This window comes from Mustela erminea, chromosome 10, assembly GCF_009829155.1.
Source record: "Mustela erminea isolate mMusErm1 chromosome 10, mMusErm1.Pri, whole genome shotgun sequence".
Taxonomy (NCBI): Eukaryota; Metazoa; Chordata; class Mammalia; order Carnivora; family Mustelidae; genus Mustela; species Mustela erminea.
Genome location: NC_045623.1, coordinates 31,656,219 through 31,670,321, shown reverse-complemented (window position 1 = coordinate 31,670,321; position 14,103 = coordinate 31,656,219). Strand labels below are relative to the sequence as shown.

The following is a 14,103-nucleotide window of genomic DNA, read 5'->3' as shown; positions in this document are numbered from 1 at the left end:
CATACATACATATTTGTATATATCACATACACATACATTTTTAGAAATTTTATATACACAAATACTGTTATGGGTTGAACTGTCCCCCCTCCAAAAACAACTGTTGGAATCCTAACCTCCAGAAAGAACCTCAGCATATGACCTTATTTGGAGATAGGGCCACCTTTTTTTTTTTTTTTAATTGGAATGGACAAGGACAGAACAAGAACTTCCCCACCCTGGAGATAAAGTGAGGTCATTAGTGTGAGCCCTATTCTAGTACAACTCGTGTTCTTATATTAAAGGTAAATTTGGACAGAGACAGACACAGAGAGAATGCTATATGAATATGAAGGCAGAATGGAGTGATAGATCTACAAGCCAAGGAACATCAAGAATTGCCAGCAAACCACCAGCAAACAGGGGAGAGGATGAAACAGACTCTCCCTCAGAGCCCTCTAAAGGAACCAGTCCTGCCCACATCCTAACCTTGGACTTCTTTCCTCCAGAACTATGGGACAGTAAATTTCTGTTATTTTAAAACTACCCAGTTTGTGGCAAACCAACATATGTACCTAAGTCATTTTGGTGGTAGTATGATTAAGAGTACAGGCTCTAGGGTCAGACAGAACTGTCTGGAAGGTAGCTATGCTCACCACTATATCACCACGACCTACTCAGAACTGTTTGAATCTACCTATCCCACTAATTAAGTAAGTATGTATTGACTTATATCCTAAATTGTCTAAGCCTGTTACTTTCATCTGGAAAATATGAATGCTCTATTTCATAGTACTGTAAAGATTAGATAATGCATACAAAGCTGTTTAGTACATGGTGAACATGGAAGTGGTAACCATTATTGCAGTATTTACACAGAAATATATCCCCAGGTATATTCACACATAAATATATAAACGCACACAAAGACACCTATGGCCTGCAAGACAAGCACGTTATCCTTATTATCATGGATATTAAAGTCCAAAAAGTATTACATTATAAAATTATATATTTAAAAAATAATTTTGATAAACTTTATAGGAAAAGGAAGATAAGGTTAAGATAATTACAAAAGGAAGATTCAACCTAAATTGGGTGATAAGAGACTTTTCATAAAGTGACATTTAAAGTTAGAGATGGTCTAAGCATATACAAAGGCCCTACATCAGAAAGGTTCTATTTGAGTAAGAAACCAAAAAAAGGTCTGTCACTGGCGCATAGTAAACAAAAGAAAAAGCAGTAGAAAGTAAGTCAAGACAACCAAGCAGGGACTGGATTATGCATAAGCTTGTCTCATGTGAAGATTTTTAGACTTCAGAGCAACAAATAGCCACTGAAGTGTTTTCATTAAGAGACTACTCTGTGTTTTGAAAGAGCTGGATTAAAAGGGATTAAGGATAAATAAATACTCAGGATTACGAGTAATCCAATTAATAGATGATGGCAATTTAGACCACCCCATGCATGAGTAACTAACCAGTTCCCTAACTTATGGACCTCCCTTATAGACCTTATGGCTTCAAACCAAGCCCTTGGGTGTGTCTGGCTTCGTACTTTCTGATTCTTGTCCCCATAATTAGGTCTGTTTCAACCCTACTCCCCCCATCCCCCAAACACCTTTTCACTATTTGAGTACTACCAGCTTTAAAAGATGATAGGCCATATTATTAATAAAAATAGCTTTTGTTTATACTTCATTTAAAATGTATTAGTACCTTAATAAACATACTGGAAATTAGATTAATGAGTTTGATACTCATTGATAATTTTAGAATTGGATGAATAAACCAAACATTAACTCCTACCTTAAGACCATTGGAAGCTGATCAATACTGATGCCCTGTACAAATACCAGATAGGCCAGAGAAGCCATAGAGTCTGCTAACTGTTTGTCTTCTTCTTCCTCAAATTCAAGATAGTCCCAAGTCCTCTTTTTCCTTCCATGATTAAAAATCATTTTGGGGAAAGGATGTCCAACTGCTGATAAAAAGCCCTGTAAAACAGATTTAAAAAAATAAGCTCTAGGAGGCAGGCTCTAGTATGTCCTTCCCATCCTCCCCAGCCACATTCACATCATGTATAATCCCTTCCCCTTGAGTGTTGGTGGGACCTGCTGGACTTGCTTCTAACCAACAGAGTATGGCAAGATGTCACCACATAATGAGATTATGTTATGACAAAAAAAGGATTTTTGCAGATGTATTTAAGGTTCCAAATCACTTGATTTGGGGTAATTCAAAATGGTGACTATCCTTGGTGGGCCTGCCTTAAGCAGGTAGATGACTTTTAAAAAGGGACCAGGCCCTCCCTGAGAGTCAGAAACTCAACTTTGTAGGCATTAAAGAACTAAGCTGCCATGTTATGAGAGGGCCTGCAGAGATTGCTGTGTGGCAAGAAACTACAGATAGCCTCTAGGAGCTGAAAGCGGTCCCTGACCAAATAGCCAACAAGCAAATGGGGACCTCAATCTATACCTTCAAGGAGATAAATTTGCCAACAACATGAGGGACCTGGGTGGAAAGATGAAAAAGTTTTAGAGATGGGTGGTGGTGACAGTTGCATGACGATGTGAATGTATTTAATGCCACTGAACTGTACCCTTAAAAAATGGTTAAAACAGTAAATTTTGTTATGTATATTTTATCATTTTTTTGAAGTGCTTCAGAGGTATTTGAGAGCAAACTAAAAATGTGAGACATACAAATAGCATGAAATGATAGTAAACTAACTATTCAAATGAATACTCTGGGAACAGTGCTCCACTGACCACTGTCTGACTAGACACAGAGTGGACAGGAGAACACTCATCAGTGGCACCAGAGACTTTGGAAAAAAGTGCTGCTATCTCAGGTCATAAGGGTTCTTGTATCCTAAGAGAAAGATAAGCATGAGTAGATAGGACTACAGTTTTATCTTTTTTTTTTAAGGAGGGAAGAAGAGAGAAAAAGGGACACTCAGGAAACATAAGGCCATTCCTATTCCTCTTATGTTCATTCTAACTAAAGTACCCTAGAAAGCATCTGATCTTTAGAATCCAATGAATTGATCTGAATTTTGGCTTCACCACTTATTAGCTGTGAGATACTGGACAAGTTACCTAATTTCTCTAAAGCCTCAGTCTCCTTATCTAGAAAATGACAGCATGTCTATATCAAATATTTATTGAGAAGGTCCACAAAAAGAGTAGACGATAAGGTTACAACAAACTACTATATAGAGGTAAAAAGGGAATGACAAAAACAGATACATCAGAATGAAGACTGACCTTCCACATATTCACTCATTTATTTTAATAAATACTCAAGTGTCAGGCACTGGGCCTGACACTGTGGGGAATTATAAAGCCAAGTAAGACTTTTCCAGCCTTCAGGGAAGTAAAATCTGCTGATCCCAGATGGCTCCATTAGTCATTTCAGAACACAAAAAAGAACCGTGGGAAATCATCCTTAGTCACAAGAGACTGCTATTCAGCTACCAGAGGCTAAATATGTACTTGGTGTACTGATTTTCAAAGCCATGCATGCATTCCTGTTATAGCTAGAAGACAAAAGTTTACCGTACTTGGATTCCAAATGTCCCCTTAATCATGAAGCTCCATTTTTTCATTCTGCCAATACTAGATATGTATATATATATTTTTTTCCCAGAGTAGTGTTAGCCTTTTAAAAAATCATTATACATAACCAGATTCTTCAGTGCTGCTTTAGGATATCTGGAGTCCACCTGTGTCCAAATTAGGGCCTCCACTCTCTACCAACACGCCATCCAGAGTCTTGCTAATATCCAGATGTACCTGGGTACACTCTGTAATTTCTCATGGCAGCCTTGGCCCTTTTAGGCCTGTTCCTATGGTGAAACCCTTGGACATTCAAGCACTTCTATATCAAAATAACTTCTGCCAAAGGAGGGATAGCTGAGGCTATCAAGCTCAAGCATGACACACTTATCTGAACTTCTCCAGCATAGAACAGAAGGCACCTCCTCACTTCATCCCCTACCCTCATTTCACCTCTACTTTTTTCTTAATTTCTAAAATTTTAATATACTTCAAATTAGTGTTCCAGGTTCATTTCAGCTCCTTCACTGCCAAAACTGAGGGCAGGGACTGCTTTTGTTTCTCTGCCTTTGTCTGTGATGACCAAGGTATACTAGGTATCTACTGCACTGAACTTTTAACTCCACATTATCCTTCTTTTTCTTGATCTTGATGGATCTGGCATCCTTCCACCTGGCCATGAGCAGGAAGTCCTTGGTTTCTTTGATTTTGGGAAGAATGGTTATGAGGGGCACAGGGAAGCGTGTGGCCGGCACGGCAAGCGGCAAAAAAAAGAGCCACCTCTACTTCTCCTTTGCTTTATGCTTCCTCACTTGTCTCTACTTCTAATACTCCTTCTGCTGAGATCTTAAAACCTCTTCCCTACACCCTCAGCCTTTCATAGGATACTTGCTCTTACTGGTGTAATTAACCATGACTTAAATCTGGTGCAAGCTGCTCATCCTCTAACACCTCTTACACAGCACAGTCAGGGAGGCAGCAGTGAGGAAGGCTGGTGTGGACAGAAGCTGGGTATTATCTTGGTCTCCTCTATTCTCAAGCAAAAGCACATTTTCCTTTCAGACACCACACTGCCTTTAGCTGTCCTCATCTCTGCCATATGCTGACTGCCCGGTCATTTCCCCCACATTCACTAAAGACTCTGGAATCTGCTCACAATCTTTTCTCTATCCAACTCCTGCTACCATATGGGAAAAAAATTGAATGTTCACATAGGAAACTCCTCTAACAGGCCAACCTCATGGCTCTTGATTTCTGTATTCCAGTGATCTTAATTTCTAACTCATTTCAGCACATAATCCCAGCATTTGCAGCTATTCCACATTAGATACATAAACCCCAACATCTCATTTTGTGACAACTTCTTATCCTCTCTTACCAACCTGCTATTCTACCACTGAATTCTCTAGTTCTGGGATCCCTTCATCTAACCTACCTATTTGTCCCCTCCTAACTCCTTCTTTCCCTGTCCAACCAGCACATTATTGGTCATTTGAACTATTTATATTTCCTTTAGTTCCATCTACGCAATAAACTGCCAGCTTTGGGAAAATAGCTACAATACACCTCGTCTTCTACACCCAGCCACTTGAGTACAGCTGGCAAAACATCATACACAAAAACAAAATGCTATAGCTAAAGTTGTGGTTTCCAACCACAGATGAGTGATCAGACTACTGACTAATGCTTTCATGGTCTTCTACCATCTCTCCTTCTTTTTTCTTCAGTATTTCGAACTCTTAAAAATTAGACTCTTAAGAGATCTCCTTCACCTAAAAATCTGAGGCCAGTGGGTTTGATTCCCTTCAACTTTAATATTCAATTCCTGCCATAAATTTCCATGCATGCATATCCATTCTTACCTCCTCCAGATGTCCTTGATCCTGTGCTCTCTTGATCTGTGTGCTCTCAAGCCACATTACCCCAGAACGCTTCTCTTTTCCTCTCTAATGGTTCCCACCCCTTCAGTCTATAAATAAATACACATACTCAAGACTCCCTATCTCCCTCATTACTTTCCTACCCCAGGCTCATGTCTTCCCACTACTCTTCTTTCTTATTCATCCTCTTTTGAAGAACACCTTATATTAGCTGGCATCTTTTTTTTCATTGTCTATGTACTCCTTTAACCACTCCTCTATTTTTGTCTCCAACATTCTGCTTAAACTATTTTTGCTAAGATTATCAATGCCATCTTCCTAAAACCAATGGATGCTTTTCAACTGTTACTTTACAGGCTACATTTAACATGACCAATTACTTTTTTCTTCCTGCAACTCTAATACCTGACTTTCTGTGATATTTGTCCCACCTCTGTGACCCTTCTTTCTTCTCTTTGGTGGGCTTAAGTGTCAGTTTTCTGTAGGGTTCAGTCCTAAGACCTTTTCTTACACTTACCTACCTCTTTAGATTATCTCATCAAAATTTGATCATTCCCAACTTTCCCCTTAAAAAACCTGCTCTCTGGGGATTAAATATATATAAAGAAATTACTGTTAATCTTATTAGATGCCAAAATGGATTGTGGTTACATTTTTAGAATTTCTTACTAAAGAAGTATATTTGAAGACTTAGAGATGATAAGTCTAGGACTCACTCTAAAATACTATAGTGGAAAAAAAAAAGAGAATAGATAAAGTAAGATAGGCAAAATGTCAAAAATTGTTAAACCTGGGTAATGGGTACATGAGGTTACATTATATTATTCTTTCCACTTTTCTGTCTTTAAATTATCTTAATAAAAAATATTGTTAAAGCACAAAACACCCTGTTCTTTGCACCTTCATCTGCAGTTACCCAAGCATACATCCACAAATCAATTTTTTAACTAGTGTTCTAAATCCAATTAATGACCAAATTTTGCTGATTTTACCTACTATAAAATTTTTTATTTTGCCCTCTCCTTTTTTTTTTTTTTTTTAAAGATTTTATTTATTTATTTGACAGAGAGAGATCACAAGTAGGCAGAGAGGCAGGCAGAGAGAGAGGTGGGAGAGAGCCCGATGTGGGGTTCAATCCCAGGACTCTGGGATCATGACCTGAGAGGAAAGCAGAGGCTTTAACCCCCTGAGCCACCCAGGTGCCCCTGCCCTCTCCTCTTTATCTCTACCACCATTTCCATAATCAGGATCCCATTATTTCTCACTTAACTCCCAAATCTTATCTCAGTTAAATTTAACCTCCATTGATGTGATGAATCCAAAATAATCACATCATTCCCAGGCTTAAAATCCTACAACAGTTACCAACTTTCATAGCTATCTTCTCAAAATAGGGTACATTTATTATATATGCTAATGTTTATACTATATCCAGGGGATTATACTATAACACTGGCAACAATGAAGAGGCCCCAGTCTCTTATGTGCTCCTGGGAAAATCCCTCCCTTTTTCTCTAAATCACTCATAGACTCTTCTCTACTAATCTGACCATCAGTATTAACCCCTTTAACTATGTAACCCTATTTATATTAGTTACCAAATCATTTCTTATCCTCAGAATCTAGTTCCCCTAAATTTCTGGCATCTCCTGTTCTAAACCCTTCTCCTGCCTCTTCTCAGATCTCAGATACCCTTCAAAGTATAGCTTGTGAAACTCAGTTATTAGCAAAATCCATTCTTCGTGAAATGGTCTCTTACCTCTCTTGCTCTAAAATAATCTGACTCTTCTGAAAACAACTATTTTCTCTGCAAGCCTCCCAACGGGTTGCTATTTTTTCACTCATATCCACTATGGCAAGCCTAGAAGTAAAAACCTGTTCTCCTTGCTGCTTCTAGACCATTCTCCCCCATCCTCTTTGAACCCCTCAGCTTTGAAACTCATTTCATGTGCCTATCCAACATCTACCCCAAGATCACTCCATCAATTGGGTTTTGGACATCATTCTTATAATTCTGTGTGACTTAAATGTACAACCAAAGATCTTCTAGTACCATGGAATCTCAGGTACTTCACTGTCTTGTCCAGTGATTTCAGCCTCCACCGGCTCCTCAGAACACTCACTTCATGGTCATACCCCAGACAATGTTATTAGTCACTGAACTTTTCCACAGTATTATTTCAAGCATCCTGTTCTTTAAGCTCCAATCTTTTCAGCTCATTCCTTTTATTAACCCAGCTTCAACAACTTGTCAGTCACACTGGGAACTACAATCCAATGATCCCACCATCTTTTTCACTGTTTCTCACATTTAGTATCTCCTAACTCCCTTCCTTACTCAGCTTTAATTCCACTGTCCATCACAGTCACTTCCTTGGATATGTGTCTTTCCCCCTCTCCTGCTTGTAGAACTCACAGTTCTCAAAACTCTGACCTAATTAAATCCAACTTTCTTCCTATGTTGCACCTACACTCCTACAGCTGAACATGGCTGAAGAAAACCCACAACCACAATGACTGCTCTAACCTGAAATACATGACTATCAATCTCAAGTACATATTTTCCATATTTCAGATTAGTTCCCTAATATAGAATCCAGCACACTTAAAAATACTCTTGATTCATTAAGCCAAATTACTTTTAAAATAAAATTTACTTATTTCTGGAGTTATTTTGAAAATATTTATCATAAGCCTTAAAAGTGGAGATATCCTTGGGCACAGAAATTCCACTTCTAGGAATTCAAGGAAATAACTAAAGAAATATGCAAAGATTTGGTTAAAAAAAATACTTACCACAGACTTAACAGTTAAAAGAAAGTTGGACTTGTATTATAATACTGAAAAATTGGAGAAAACCTAGAGCTAGATGGCCCAAGTTAAACAAAAATGGAAAGACAATGGAAAAATATTCATAATTTGCTAAAAGAAAGTACATTACAAAAAATATGTATAATGCTATAGAATCCTTAAAAAATTATATTATGTATATATTTATTTTTGACTACAAAAGCAAAGTCTGGAAGGTGTTGATTTCATTACCCAAATAATATTGCTGTTTATTTTCCATCCTTTTATCGTTCTACAAAAAATACGTATTGCATAAATATTGTTTCAATTTACATGCCCCCATGCAGTACATGAGAATATAGCAGGATAAGATTTTAAATTATAGCAGATTTTACGGCAGATTAAATTAGCTGTACTTACTATTATTTCAGATGCAAAACATCTTAAAGGATCATTTCCAGCTTCTTTGGACTGCTCAAAGAACTGTGCTGTCAGCAAAGGGCATTTCAAGCTTTTGAAACAACTAAGGTATAAGAAATGGGTAACTGTGAATACAGCATTTCCCAAGTATAAAATATCTAGTTCTATAAACATATCGAAGTTAATTTTACATGAAAATTAACTCAACCACCTGTAAAACTGCGCATGTAATATCCTTCCTACTATGGGCAACTGGGTGGCACGGTCAATTAAGTGTCTGCCTTCAGCTCAGGTCATGATCCCAGGATCCTGGAATTGAGTCCCATGTCTGGACTCTGCTCAGTGGGGAGCCTGCTTCTCTCTCTCCCTGCCACTCCCCCTGTGCTCTCTCTGTCAAATAAATAAATAAAATCTTAAAAATTAAAAAAAAAAATCCTTCCTACTAGTATTGGGGAAAGAATGAGAACATCTTGCTAGATTCCACGTGTTAAGATTCACTTACACTTCTGGACTATACGGAGGGTTACTGAAGGTTTAAGGGCCGGTGCTATGCCATGATGTAGTTTTCATTAGTTCAAGAAAAAATTGGGATAATGTAATTTTTTTTCATAAAGCTCTATTTGTTTTATTTAGAAAACCAAACTTTATTCTGTGATTAAGGCTTCTCAATTCTTTATTTTTACTTTCATGAAATAATAGGTTTTATAAATGGCAAAAAAAATTTTAATGTCTTCACATGAAAAAATAGAAAGCTAACTATAGTTTTAGTCTCCAAAATTTAAAAGATAAAATTACTAGTCTATAATTAGTAGTCTAAAACTAGTCTAATCCAATAATCTAGTCCAATACTGTCCAGCAGAAATATAATACAAGCCCCACATAGAACTTAAAATCTTCAGTCACATTAAAAAAGAAACAAGGGAAAGTAATAACTTATCTTATTAACCCAATATATTTAAAATATTGTCTCAATGTGTCAGTATAAAAATTATTGGGGTATTTGATTATCTTTTTAATAGCAAGTCTTTAAAATCCAAAGAGCATTTTATACTTAGAGCACATCTTAATCTGAACTAGCTGTATGTCAGGTGCTTGACAGCCACACTGAAGCATGTTTAGTGTATAGTACCTCTGGAATGAATGCTGTTGGGTACTCTGTTACCATTTTTATAGTCAAGTTGGATGTTCAACTGTCTAGTGCTGCTTCTGCTGCTTTCAAAAGGAGAGTAAAAACACAATTCCCTCACAGAAAGACCAGATTCTCTGAGCTACACCTATTTCCACCCTTTAATTATCCACTTACTATGATGAATAAAAGTAAGCCATCGAGGAATATAAAGTAAATTAAACAAATGGATTTTGGTTTTTAATTTTTAAAACTGTAGAGCATGACATTTACTGAGGCACCGACCACCGTACCCTATAATCTACAATTCAAAACCAGAAACTAGATTTATATGTCCATGGCAAATAAATGCAACAAAGAAACATAAAATAATTGATGGATTACTTAATTCCACTGTGAAATATTACCAAAAATATACTTACAATTTCAATAATTCATCCTTTAACTTGTCATTTTCATTTTCCAGTGAGTTTTCTTTGTCATTAATGACTTCTTCCACAAAAGGTTTAGTGAACTCTATTAATGCTTTGCAACACTGACAAAGGCCATAGTCATCCGTTTGTATTTGTTCTTCTGAGTATGGAACAGGAAGGAGAGATAGCTGACTCCAGAGGGTGGACAATGCTAATCCCACTGAATATGCCTTGTTGTTATGAAGCTTCTGAATCACTAAAACAGAGACCAAATTATGACTTGAGGTAGCTTCATCAAGTATGCTACACATGGGACCAGAAGTCCAGTAAATGTAGACTTCCGTATAAAAAAACATTGTAACAACTTTGAAATGAGGATGACATATAACTTAATTGGTAATGTTTTTATTCTTTCTTCTTAGTGGTTCATGAAATACTGGATCATCTTACAATCATGGCACCCTACAACAGATGCCACAAAATCTTGTCTTAAGTTTGTTTCTAACCATGGAAACACTTTGTTCCACATTTTTTGGTTATTTTAAGTATCAAATAAGAGAAAGTGTCTTTAGAAAAACAATTATCATATGATCTCCCTGATAGGAGGAAGTTGAGATGCAGTGTGGGAGGTTTGCGGGGTAGGAAGAGAATAAATGAAACAAGATGGGATCGGGGAGGGAGACAAACCATAAAAGACTCAACCTCACAAAACAAACTGAGAATTGTCAGGAGGGGCTAGGTAGAGGGTGGTGGGGTTATGGACACTGGGGGAGGTATGCACTTTGATGAGTGCTGTGAAGTGTGTAAACCTGGTGATTCACAGACCTGTACCCTAGGGCTAATAATACATTATATGTTAATAAAAAAATAAATAAAAAATAAGAGAAAGTATGTTTGTAAAATACAAAGTACTGTCAAAATGAAAGGTAGTATTACTATATTTTCCTTTCTAGGAGACTATTCAAGTGGTATGAAGCTGCTTCATTCTCATTTAAGATTAATTTACTCTAACTTCTAGATTCTGGGTCCAGCTACCAGACTCTGAGTTATATGTAAGTCATAAAAGGAAAAGGTAGTCTCTTCCCATGGATAAATATTGTCTGCTTTGGTTGCCAAGGTCCACTGCTTAGCAATAATGTTACTGCACTCAGTCATGGAGACTTTATTTCTACATTTGTTTCATTCAGTAGTTCTTTTGCTCTTCTCAGCCCCAACTTCCCAAGGCAGAGGAAGAAGAATGCCTGAATACTGTTCTTAACCAAGATACAGGACCTATCACAATGCTAACAGACTGAGTAAAGTAGACATCACAGAGGCAGTCCTTTAAATATGTTTACAGGGAAAATTCTAGATATATGTTGTAGATGGGAAGGTTAGGCAGAAAGCTACAAATTATAACATAATGCCTGAAAAACAGCATGACATTCAACAAAATATATCATAGGTATCTGTGCCAGGTATTGTTGTCTTCCTATAGGCAGCAGGATTCAAACTGGTACTGCTACTGCTAGTTTAAGCGAAGTACTCAGTAATTAGTCATATATTTTACTTTGGTATAATGCTGACATTTTGGAGTAATACCAAGAACTGAACACAGATAAAATAAGAAATCCTTAGATATCAAAATACGTATTACCTGTTTGTAATGGCTGAAGTAAAAGAAGAATAATTTGGGATATCTGTTTTCCAGAGGGCTCTTCAATCAGTTCAAGCAAACCCAACAATAATTCCTTTGGATTACATAACTATAAAAATATTCACAATTGAACCTGTTTAATACAAGTTGTATTTAAAGCCACATGATTACTATTTTTAAAAGGCAGCATATACTGAGAAAATATAATTATTTTTGCTTAACAGTAAAAAACCTCACACAATTGTTAAAAAAAATACACTAACAAAACATAGAATCTGACTGTCAAATCACTGTAAAACTACAAAGCAGTAAGTCCTAAGTCTCTCAATAGACAACTATATTTGGGGCGAGCCTTCAACTCTTGGTTTTAGCTCTGGTCATGATCTCATGGCTGTGTGATCAAGCCCTTTGTTGGGCTCTGTGCTCAGTGCAAAGTCTGCTTTAGATTCTCTCTCCCTCTCCCTCATTCTCTCTCAGATAAATAAATAAAATCTTAAAAAAAAAAAAAAAAAGACAAGGGCACCTGGGTGGTTCAGTCAGTTATGAGTCTGCTTTCATGTCAGGTCATGATCCCAGGGTCCTGGGATCAAGTCCAGCCTTGGGCTCCCTGCTTAACAGAGAGTCTGCTTCTCCCTCTGCCTCTGCCCCCACCCCTTGCTTGTATGCTCTCTCTCTTTCAAACAACTAAGTAAGATCTTTTAAAAAATAGACAACTATAGGGGCGCCTGGGTGGCTCAGTGGGTTAAGCCGCTGCCTTCGGCTCAGGTCATGATCTCAGGGTCCTGGGATCGAGTCCCGCATCGGGCTCTCTGCTCAGCAGGGAGCCTGCTTCCTCCTCTCTCTCTCTGCCTGCCTCTCTGCCTACTTGTGATCTCTCTCTGTCAAATAAATAAATAAATAAATCTTAAAAAAGAAAAAATAGACAACTATATTTTGGAGACTTAAATTCCTGGCTAAAGGAAAAGTTAGAAAAATAGGGAGAAAGAAGAACTTGATTATCAGAACTGAGGTTTCTTCTAGCTTTGCCTGTCTACTCTGAAACCTACCTTGGTTCCCAGAACTTAGCAGATGGGACCTTTCTAGCTCACACTGCAAGGGTATTTAAGTGAGTACAGTCTCTTTTGTACTTTCTAAACAGATAAAACTTTGCAGTGCCTTCTGCCTAGCCAGAATTACCTCACTTGCCTTTTTAAAAAGTCCTCATAATTAATAACTACTATCTAGATGGAGTTTTCTCTTTCCAAGTATATATTTTTATTTGCATTGATCTCTAAGTAGCTTCTTAAAATGTTCTTTTCCTTAGAATTTATTCTCCTATACCATCATTTTTTTTTAAAGATTTTATTTATTTATTTGGCAGACAGAGATCACAAGTAGGCAGAGAGGCAGGCAGAGAGAAAGAGGAGGAAGTAGGCTCCCCGCTGAGCAGAGAGCCCGATGTGGGGCTCGATCCCAGGACACTGAGATCATGACCTGAGCCAAAGGCAGAGGCTTTAACCCACTGAGCCACCCAGGTGCCCCAGCCATCATTTTTTACATATAACTCTAGTAACCTTTTACCAAGAGTCTCTTAGGTTGCTGGTTATAACTGAATTTACTTCCTCTTCCCTATTTCCCCTGTGATCATTTGCATTCTAGGTTTTTGATATTCTTTTAGAGAATGAACATACCACACAGAAAAGAACCTACCACACACAAAAAATCCCTGATAGAACAGCGTGGCCTTAAACTAACTGCCTCTCTTAACCCTGAATTCCACATCTATACATTAAGCTATTATTAAAAATAGAACTTCTTAGGTATCTTCTTGGAGATTCTGAATCAGTGTGTCTGCGATGAAGTTAGATAATTCTTACACCCAGAAATTTGGAAAAATGGAAATGGACTTGCCCATCCAATCAATAAAATTGGGTCTTTTCTCCAAAGAATTCTCTCCTATATTTTCATGAACTAAAAGCTTTGTCACCCAAAATGAGCATTTAACATTAAAGGGAATTACAAAATACTGCTGGCTATTGTGACAAAGAGAATGTAATTTTGTTAACTTACCTTTACCAATAAATCAAGCATCAGAAAATAGTATTTTCTCTTCTCATTGTCCTTATTCCACAAAAGACATCGAACAACAGGACCAACAAGATTCCAGCCCATATTCTTGATAATGACCTGTGAAAACATTTTCAAGGTAAAGAAAATACTGCCATCTATAGGACTCTTACAGTGAGCTTTCTTAACGTGAAGTAGCTTAGAATTTCCTCTGAAATAGCTAAGATGAGGCAAATGAAGCCTATGGCATTTCA

General features: G+C 37.3%; 1 protein-coding gene across 2 annotated transcripts in view; it reads right to left on the bottom strand.

Moving 5' to 3' along the window:
• The window catches only part of GLMN (glomulin, FKBP associated protein), a 34,739-nt gene that overhangs the window by 14,522 nt on the left and 6,114 nt on the right, over nucleotides 1-14,103 (bottom strand). For both annotated transcript variants that reach the window (XM_032361275.1, XM_032361276.1), the window contains exons 4-8: nucleotides 13,853-13,969; nucleotides 11,804-11,912; nucleotides 10,177-10,423; nucleotides 8,629-8,731; nucleotides 1,788-1,975 (exon numbers count right to left, since the gene is read on the bottom strand). In XM_032361275.1, coding sequence (XP_032217166.1) covers nucleotides 1,788-1,975; nucleotides 8,629-8,731; nucleotides 10,177-10,423; nucleotides 11,804-11,912; nucleotides 13,853-13,969 — 764 coding nt within the window. The remainder of the gene's footprint in view (nucleotides 1-1,787; nucleotides 1,976-8,628; nucleotides 8,732-10,176; nucleotides 10,424-11,803; nucleotides 11,913-13,852; nucleotides 13,970-14,103) is intronic.